Below are 10550 nucleotides of genomic sequence, written 5' to 3'. Positions count from 1 at the left end.
GGGTCCCCCCCATCTGTAAACTTTGAGAGGGGGCTGTTTCAGAGACCGCTTTAGCAAACTGCTTTGACAGCCTCCCATTTGAGCAAACAAAATGCCAACAGAGAAGAAGAAGAAGAGTTTGGATTTGATATCCCACTTTATCACTCCCCTTCAGGAGTCTCAAAGCGGCTAACATTCTCCTTTCCCTTCCTCCCCCACAACAAACACTCTGTGAGGCGAGTGAGGCTGAGAGACTTCAAAAAAGTGTGACTAGCCCAAGGTCACCCAGCAGCTGCATGTGGAGGAGCGGAGACGAGAAGCTGGTTCACCAGATTACGAGTCTACCGCTCTTAACCACTACACCACACTGGCTCTCAACACTGGCCAGAAAAGAGTCTGTTGGGGTATGAAATGTGGGAGTAGGGAGTAGAATGGAGAGTGGACCATAAGTGATGGTGGAAGAATTACAATGGAAGGCAACGTATATCGAATACAAGTGCCCCAGTCAAAGTGGAAATCAGTCTTACCCGGGGGGGGGGGATATTTCTCTTCCAAATATAGATAGAAAGATGGATGGATGGAGGCAAGCATCTATTTTTAAAATAAATCTGCTACGCCCACTAATTTTCAATAATAATCATAATCAGATTTACTCATAAATACTAAAGAACCCTAAGCTGAAATGTGTCCAGCACCATACATGGACTGTATTGCATTATTGTATTAATTTGTATGCAACACAATCTATTTATAACGAAGTGGCCGTGCGAGAGGCAAGTATACAGGATTAGTTCTGTTCCGTACTATTTTTTTTAACCAAAAAAAAAATAATGTTCTAGTGGACCTAACGAATTTGGTAAAGAAATCATTGTAAGGTTTTGTTTCAACTCTTCTTGATATTTGAATAAAAGTCTCTGCCTCCTGCCAGCATCATTCCAGTGATGATACATATTTGCCTAATTAATGGTAGATGGGTCCTGCTGTCCATCCCTGAATTAATCCATAGATCTGGAGTGAAAGGTGATCTTAATTTCCAAAGGAAGAAGTGAGAAAGATACATCCTTTTGCTTATTTGTTTTCATAGAATTGGTGAGTCAGAAGGGACCCCGAGGGTCTTCTGGTCCAACCCCTGCAATTTAAAGCTTTGCAAACAAGAAAGGCGTTTAAAATCACCAGTTCTAAATAAAGAACAATGGGAGGTAGGGGAATAGATTTAGGGAGCCTATCATTTCAGTTCTGTAACCCAAAACACCTTGGTTTTAAAAAACAACCCTACACTTAATATTTTGGGGCTCTGTGCAATATACACACAGAGATGTATGGATGGATAGATGCATATTTGCTTGGTGAATACAGTGGTACCTTGGTTCTCAAACTTATCTGTTCCGGGATTCCGTTTGACTCCAAAAACCGTTCAAAAACCAAGGCACGGCTTCCAATTGGCTGCAGGAGCTTCCTGCACTCAAGCAGAAGCTGCAGAAGTCACCAAAGCTGCGTCGGACATCCAGCTTCCGAAAAACGTTTGCAAATCGGAACACTTATTTCCGGATTTGCGGCGTTTGGGAGCCAAGGCATTCGAGTTCCAAGGTACCACTGTGCTTGTTATGCATTTTGCTTTCTGCATCGGAAGTCTGATTGCTCAAACGGCCCTGTCCTACAATGCTCCCTTTCAGTTTGGAAATCAAGATGGAATTCCCCATGGAGTCTGTGGGGCAATGGAAAAAGAGACTGACCGTCTCCCCTTGCATTTTCTCCCATTGTGTTTTGCTTGGTTCACCAGCTTCTACCAGTTGCAACTAAAGTAGCTCAGTCCAAGGGTGCCAACTTGAATAAAATATGAGGGAGGGGGCAGGTAATTGATCTCAGGACATGGTGCACACACCCCATTTGAATGGCAATGCCCCCTTAAATATTTTATTGGGGGGGCCAAAGGGAACTTGGCCCTAGGAGTTGGCTCCTACAATTCAGTTGGTAGAGCATGAAGCTCTTAATCTCAGGGTTGTGAGTTTGAGTGCCATATTGGGCGAAAGGTTCCCGCATTGCAGAGGGTTGGACTGGATGATTTGCAGGTGACAGCCTGAACACGCTTGGCAGCTGCTGCCCCCTTGCCCCTGAAGCTGGCTGGCGTCCCCTAGGCCTTCCTCCCCGTTCACCCAGCAGGCCATCCCCCTTGCCTTGCATGGATGCCGTCTGTGTTTGCGGCTGTTGGTCGTGGAGGCTTTGGCTGTCGACCGAGATGCCGCTATCGCTGTGGAGCTTCTCCCCTTCCGGCGAAGGCGTCTGGTTGATGGGGCGGTTGTTGGCTCCTTGCTTGTTCTGCTTGCAGCTGTTCCACCTAGAGGTGAAAAAGCAGGGAACAGCTGAGCCTCTGATGCTCACGCCTCCTTTCCCAGATCAAGGTAGACCACAAACTTGGCGCCGTTGCCAACACGGTAGATTGCTCCCTGAGGATCACAATGCTTTGGGTGTGGTGAGCCCAATCTTCTCGGGGCTTGCTCAGGCAAACCTCGCGGCAGGGACTGTTTCTCCAGTCCAGGCATGAGGTTGCATTCGCCTGCACTGGCTCCTTGATTCTCAGCAACCAAAGTTTTCATGGAAGTCCACAAAGGCTCATATGGAAGAAACAGAGCCTGCATTTATCTCCCTAGGACACTTCCCATGCTGAACCAGAAGACCATGAAGCCGCCCTCTGGATCAGGTGGAAAGGGACACCTTTGGCCCTCCAATTATCACTGAACTACAACTCCCACCATCGCTGGTCATTGGCCATGCATGCTGGGGGTTAGAGTTCAGCAACATCTGCAGGGCCAAAGGTCTCCTACACTTGCTAGGGGTGAACCTTCTAAGGATGGGGTTCAGCTATCAAGTAGCCCAGCAGGCTGGTTGCAACCCCACCCCAGCCATTCGGCAACTAGACTGGTGACTGGGAATGGCCACCAATATCATATAACACCAGTCCTGAAAGACCTACATTGGGTCCCAGTACGTTTTCGAGCACAATTCAAAGTGTTGGTGCTGACCTTTAAAGCCCTAAACAGCCTTGGCCCAGTATACCTGAAGGAGCATCTCCACCCTCTTTGCTCAGCCCAGACACTGAGGTCGAACTCTGAGGGCCTTCTGGTGGTTCCCTCCTAGCAAGAAGTGAGGTTACAGGGAACCAGGCACAGGGCCTTCTCAGTAGTGGTGCCCACCATGTGGAACGCCCTCCCATCAGTTTTCAAGGAAATAAACAACTATCTGACTTTCCAAAGACATCTGAAGGCAGCCCTGTTCAGGGAAGTTTTTAATGTTTGATGTTTTATTGTGTTTTTAATATTCTGTTGGGAGCCACCCAGAGTGGCTGGGGAAACCCAACCAGATGGGTAGGGTATAAATAATAAATTATTATTATCATTATTCCAGGGCTGCCTACAAATCTGAACTTTAGTGCTGATGTAGCTCATCACTAGCCAGCTCTAGATTTTGGTGGGCCTAAAAGATGCGGGGAGAAAGTGTGTGTTTAAACCTGACTCTACCTAATGTAGAGGGCCTTCTGGCGGTTCCCTCATTGCGAGAAGTGAGGTTATAGGGAACCAGACAGAGGGCCTTCTCGGTAGTGGCGCCCGCCCTGTGGAACGCCCTCCCTTCAGATGTGAAGGAAATAAGCAGCTTTCCTATCTTTAAAAGACATCTGACATCAGGGAAGTTTTTAATATTTAACGCTGTACTGTTTTTAACACTTTATTGGGAGCCGCCCAGAGTGGCTGGGGAGACTCAGCCAGATGGGCGGGGTATAAATTTTATTATTATTATTATTATTATTATTATTATTATTATTATTATTATTTAATGTGCATTTCCTGAAACAGCAATCAAATGGAAACGAAGCCCATAAATATGCTGGTGGATACTATATACACAGGCAACGGCCGGTTTGCGCAGAGGTTATGTTCCTGACTCCCGTGTGCATCTCAGAGCAGCGCGCATAAGCCAGTCTAGTCCAATATCCTGTTCTCACAGCAGCCAAACAGTTGCCTGTGGGAAACCAGCGAAGGAGGACCGGAGTTCCACAGTTCTTTCCCACACATAATCCCACACAACCGGCATTAAGAGGCATACGTCCTCTGATACTGGACATAATAAAGCCGTCATGGCTGCGTTATCCCCCAGGCATGTAGCTAACTCCCTTCTGAAGCTGTCCGACTCATTTGCGTTCCCCACATCTTGTGGTAGCGAATTCTGTTATCTTAACTGTGCACTTACTACGGAATAGCCAAGCCTTGTTTACTCACTTTTTAACAAGGCATTTCAACGGCGTTTTCAACAAAACATCCTGCTCCAATGTTTCCCTGTTCAGCATTTCTTCCCCTCCCCAACCCTCGGAGCATAGAAAAGCCAAGCTTTTGTTTTTTTTTTGTTTTTTTAACACACACAATGGAACAGCTGTGCAGTATCCCCAGATGTAGGTGATACGTTGTGCAGCTGTTCAGTACATAGATTGGCTGGTTATAGCCTGTATAGATTACTCAAGACATTTCCTTCTCTATGGTCTGTCTCTCCTGTCTACCATTCAACTCTATTGCTTTAACCCTTGCCTTTTCAAATCTCATTGCAGACCCTCCAAGTGTACCCATTTTCAGGGGACAGTCCCAGATTTACAGAAGCCATCCCAGTTTCTGATTTGGTCCCAGAATGTCCCACTTTCCCTTAGGACATCTTTATTTTCATCAGAGAAAGGTTGGAGGGTATGGTAGGATGTCCTTATTTTATCAGAAAAATGTTGGAAGCTATGGAGTTATGTGACCCCCAAGCCAAGGAGATAAGTTACTATATAACCTCTAGAACACCTCTGAAGGCAGCCCTGTACAGGGAAATTGTTTAATGTTTAATGCTTAATTATGTTTTTATATATGTTGGAAGCTACCCAGAGTGGCTGGGGCAACCCAGTCAGAGGGGCAGGGTAGAAATAATAAAGTTGCTGCTGCTGTTGTTGAATAGGACGTCTCTGTTTTCATCAGAGAAATGTTGGCGGGGATGTCATTGCCTTTGTATCAGTTCCTCTCCAATTCCCCAAATTGCAGTGTGTTTGGGGGAATAATCATGATCAAGAGTGTAATGAGGGTAGAGTTAATAATTAACAGTTTCCCTCCAGACCATGGTTCAAATGAAAATCATCCCCCTCCCCACCAACACACCCAACATGTAGAGCTGAGGAAAGGGGGGATTGCCAGCCAAACTGTAAATTGTTATTTGGATTCCAGAAGCAGAGTTGCCAGTGGAGACCATCCCATTAGGGCAAGTGGGGCACAGCCCCACCCACCTCAGAATGCCCTCATCCAGCTCCCAACTGCCTGTCTCCCTACTTGCAACTAGAAGAAGAAGAAGAAGAAGAAGAAGAAGAAGAAGAAGAAGAAGAAGAAGAAGAAGAAGAAGAGCAGGAGGAGGAGGAGGAGGAGTTTGGATTTGATATCCCGCTTTATCACTACCCGAAGGAGTCTCAAAGCGGCTAACATTCTCCCTTCCCTTCCTCCCCCACAACAAACACTCTGTGAGGTGAGTGGGACTGAGAGACTTCAAAGAAGTGTGACTAGCCCAAGGTCACACAGCAGCTGCATGTGGAGGAGCGGGGAATCGAACCTGGTTCACCAGATTATGAGTCTACCGCTCTTAACCACTACACCGCACTGGCTCACTAGAGTAAAAGGGGATAGAAACACAGGAGCATAAGGTGTTGAGGCTATCAACTTCAGCATTGTCTACACTGACTGGCAGTTGCTTTTCGGGATTTTCAAACAGGGAGCACTCCCAATCCTACCTGGAGATACCAGGGATCGAACCTGAGACCTTTTACAGGCAAAGCAGAGGCTCTGCCATTGAGCTACAGCCCTTCCCCAGATGTGGATGGTACTGGATCTCTGACTCTTCCTCCTTAGTCTCAGTGTAGAACTCAGCAAAAGTCTGCCAGTTACTTCCTCTGGCTCCCCCTACTGTTGGCCTCCCTCCCTGCCGCCCAACCAATCCCTACAGGCAACAGCCTACACCAAGCGCTGCTATTCCGCCTGCAGCATAAAGCAGATTGGCAACGATTGCCAAATTTCCATGTCTGGAGGCACCTCCTTGCACATTCCAATGAGGAATTATGCACCAGCCTTCAAGAGCTGGTTTCTGGGAAACCAACAACATAGAAGAAGACTCCCAGATCTAGGCAATAGAAGCTGTCTGGAAAAGACATAGGCTTGACAATAATGGTATGTTGGCAGACTCAGAGACTGTTTCCCTGCCCTATGGGGCAAATGGAGGAGGGCGCCAAAACCCACACCAACGCACACAAGCAGCTTGAAGAGGAAGGAGAAAATGGGTGTGTATTCTGCTGCTGAGCATCAAGGATGCTCGAAGACCACCTGGCTTGCCCCCAAAGGGATCAAGGCATTGTGAAAACTCCAAGCAGATGCTCATCAAAATGCCTTGCCTCTGCTGCTGCTGCCGCCGCCTCCTCCCTGCCCTAAGTTACCCCCACCCCCACCACAAAACCTACTTCGGGGCATGGGAAAGGTGACTTAGTATGTGATGGAGCACCTTTCCCTGCAGAGGACAGGAGTGGGACTGATGGTGCCCAGTGGGAAAGTGACACTCTCTGCACTAGGGATGTGGGAGAAATGTGATCCAGTTCGCATTTAAAGGCGAACTTACCGAATTCACACTTTCTGAAACAATCTGCAAATGAAGCACAGCTATCCGTCAAAATCTGCCCTTTTCTGAATTTCACAGCGCAGTTCTCCAGCCAAGAAACATGCACAAAAATGCACGTGCTAGTGTAAACTGCACATACAAATGCATACATTCCAAGAATAAAATACAAAAATGCATTGTGTTAGTCAAAAACACATTTAAAATGTGCACATTGGGGAAAATTTCATACAGAAATGCTGGTGAATTTCCACGGGATTATCTTCACGAAAATCTGCAAATTTCTACGGTAAAGTGGAGAACTGAATTTAAGACTGAAAAAAAGAGAGAGAAATGGAATGGATTGAAATTGACAGATTTGACCATCCTTACTCTGCACACATTTCTGGCTGGGAAAATGGGAATCTAACACAGAGCCTCATCTTCTTATTGGGTTGCAACTGCATCCAAGTTTCGAACAGCTCTGCCAAGACCGGAGAGCAAACCCTTTGCTTGACCCAAAGTAAATTTCACAAAACGAGGATGGTCATGGGGCAGAGGAAGGATGAAGCGGCAATGATGGGAGCAGCTTGTAAGAATGGGGTAGGCTTAGGGTGTGAGTAAGACTGGCCTTTGTGAGTGACCCTAATGAACGTTGATGATGTCCTCCTTCTGCACAATAATCCTCTCATTTCTGAACCTTGGGAGCATGCTTACCTCTTGAAAGCAATGTACGCCACCAGCCCCACCACCACGGCTGCCAAAATGGAGCAGTACACAGGAATGAGGTTGTCCGCTGTGCCGCTTCGGACCACAGGCTGGGAGCTACCCATGACTGTGGTTGCTGTACCAGCCACGGTGCTACCAGAAACATCAATGGTATCTGGGCCATCTGTGACCTGAAAGGGGCCTTCAGGACTCCCAGGTGGAAAATCTGTAAGGAAGCAAAATAGCAAATGAGTCACTAGTGTGGGAAATGGGAGACTGCATTTCAGAATCACAGCTTTCAAAATGTGCTCCTTTTTCCATAGCATAATATACTATATAAATTTGCTCTATGAGCCCTTGCACAAGGCAATGCCCCCTTTTAACTATATGCCACTGAAGAAGGCTTTGGAAGTCAAAGCACACCAGGCACGCTTTCTGAAATGCAACTGTTATAAGCAGATTTCTCCTCAGATCATACACGGTTTTGTTCAGATTCCTCAGTAAAGTGTTGTCAGGGTTTCTTTTCTCTCTGGACTCCATCTGTGTTATTTAAGTGACTTTGCTAACAGAGAGGGGAGATTGAGAGTGGGATCAAGGACAGAGTTATCTTGCTGGCTGCTACTGGCATAAATGGTTCTGTTGGTACTTGCAAGCACATTCTACTGAAAGTATACAAACCTGGACTCATAGTCTTGACTTTTAGCTTCTTTGACCTCTATGGTGTTCTACCTCCCCTCAGAAAACCTCAGGAATTGTAGCTTTCAGAGTGTGTCAAAAATTCTGCTTTAGTGACCTGAACTATTTCACACAGTTCATATTTCCAATGGAGTCCTTCCATGTTTGGAGTTATACCAAGCAAGTAAATGAGGAACTAGTTCAACCAGGTCAGAAGAAAGGTACAAAGAGCCATTGTGGTGTGATGGTCAGAAACTTAGACTACGCCCTGGGAGATCAAGGTTCAAATCTCCATTTGGCTGTGAAGTTCCGTGGATGATGTTGGGCCAGTCACTCTCTCTCAGCCTAGCTTACCTTGCAGGATTGTTGCAATGGTGAAATGAGAAGGGGAGCCATGGAAGGCTCCTTGGAAGAAAGGTGGTATATAAATACAGTGGAACCTCGGGTTACAGACGCTTCAGGTTACAGACTCTGCTAACCCAGAAATAGTACCTCAGGTTAAGAACTTTGCTTCAGGATGAGAACAGAAATCGTGCAGTGGCAGCGGGAGGCCCCATTAGCTAAAGTAGTACCTCAGGTTAAGAACAGTTTCAGGTTAAGAACAGACCTCCAGAAGGAATTAAGTTCTTAATCCGAGGTACCACTGTACCTCCAGGACCACCCCTGCCTATATAAACCATCCTGGACTCTACATTCATCATCTGAGGTCCTTCCTTGTGTTCCTCCTGCATGTGAGGTCTAGAGAGTGGCAACACGAGAACGGGGCCTTTTCTGCAGTGGCTCCCCATTTGTGGAATGCTCTCCCCAGGGAGGTTCGCCTAGTGCCTTCATTAAATATTTTTAAGTTCCAGGCAAAAGAATTCCTCTTCAACCAGGCTTTTTGCTGATTAATATTCTACAACCTTTTAAATGTGTCTGTGGGAATTTGGGGGGGGGGGGTATTGTTTTGCTGTTTTGTTTTACTTATTTACTTGTTTTTATCCTGTATTTTATTTTGTGAACTGCCCTGAGATCTTATGATCTAGGGCGGTATCTAAATCTAATCTAAATAAATAAATAAAATGTAACAAACAAACATCGAAGGTACCATGTTGAGGAGCTGTGGTCGCACCCGTGGTGTTGGACTCCGGTGTTGGTGCAGCTGTGGTAAAGCGTGGGTTAATCGCTGCCAATAAAACAGAGAAGAACTTATCAGGGGAGTAAAGACATCTTCAAGAAAGTGTCACCATCATCAAAAGTCTCGTTTTTTTGTTTTTGTTTTTTTCCCCATTTGCTTAAGCTCACTGATTCCAACAAGAGAAGGTCTGTGGGGAGGTGGCGGTAGCCAGGCCTGTGGAGCCATTTCACAGGAGAGGCAGAAGTAGGGACTGGGCCACTGAAGGGTTTAGTCTGGGTGCGGGAGACCTGATTAAAACCACTGCCCTGCCACAAAGATTACTTTGCGGCATTCGACAAGTCACCGTCTCCCAGGACCAAACTGACACTCGTGCCAGGAGATCAGGGATCTGAGCCGCTGGTGTTTCATTTTTTAAAGGTGAAATGAAGTCACGGGGAACTGTCAATTTGGGACATTTCAAATGTAAAGTTTGGATTTGCATTTCGAACAGGTTTTCCTCTTCAACATTTAAATTATTTCGGCTTGTTGACATCTCTTGGTTGCTTCGATTTTTTGGCAGGCCTGGAGAAAGTAACCCGTTGATCCGTCAAGCTCACAGGTACCATTTCAGGTTATCTATCAAATGATGTCACCGATATCAAATATCAGGTCATTCACAGGTCTGCAAAAACAACAACAACAACAACCTGTGGTCCCCCCCCCCCCAAAATGAATATTTACTACCATCTGAGTTCTGACACATTTTGCCCACATAGCATTATTGACAACCTCGGCACTCCAGCCCTTTGGATTTGCATTAGTTCAAGACACTGAATGAAGCTACCCCATATAAGCAGGCGATACTCTTTCCCCTACACCTCTTCCCACTCATTTAGGGCTTCCCATCCAGCCTTGAACCTGACTCATCCCTGCTTAGCTTTACGGAATTTGGCAGTGCCTAAGGGAACAGCTGTTCTTTCTGCTCTGCAGCCTTGACTCCCCCCCCCCCCACACACACACCTGAAGCCCTGTTACATCACAACAGTTGCTTACTCATCGTCAGGGGAATGCCAATTTGTTGATCGCATTAACTCCACCCCATTGTCAAGGGAATTCCTGGCAAAGGTTCATGGGGTGTCCACACATCAGTTTCAGTCCCAACCATTTCCCATCTTCAAATATACACAGTGAAAAGGAACAGCTGTTTGCCATGACTTGATTTGTTCCTGTTTCCAGGGGCACTGAGTGCTAAATTTGGTCCTGCCTTTGCTGGGAAGCCTCTTTTATAGTTAATTGTTTTTATTAAGATTTTATTGGGTTCCGATGATGGACTTTTCGGAGATGGCTGACCTGACTGGAAGAATCTGCGACCAGAAAGAGGAGGAAACACAAGAAGATTGGAAGAAATTTAAAGAATATTTAATGAGATATTGTAATGTAAGCTAAA

The 10550-nt window shown here is 46.2% G+C and overlaps 1 protein-coding gene across 1 annotated transcript in view; it reads right to left on the bottom strand.

The window, feature by feature from the left end:
* Positions 1-10550, bottom strand: part of NGFR (nerve growth factor receptor) — a 59563-nt gene that overhangs the window by 6789 nt on the left and 42224 nt on the right. Inside the window, exons 4-6 of the mRNA XM_083470043.1 lie at positions 9095-9172; positions 7342-7558; positions 2154-2314 (exon numbers count right to left, since the gene is read on the bottom strand). Of these exons, the coding sequence (XP_083326169.1) occupies positions 2154-2314; positions 7342-7558; positions 9095-9172 (456 nt within the window). The remainder of the gene's footprint in view (positions 1-2153; positions 2315-7341; positions 7559-9094; positions 9173-10550) is intronic.

Source organism: Podarcis liolepis (assembly GCF_965112155.1).
Source record: "Podarcis liolepis genome assembly, chromosome: 13".
Taxonomy (NCBI): Eukaryota; Metazoa; Chordata; class Lepidosauria; order Squamata; family Lacertidae; genus Podarcis; species Podarcis liolepis.
This window is presented reverse-complemented; position numbering and strand designations above follow the sequence as displayed.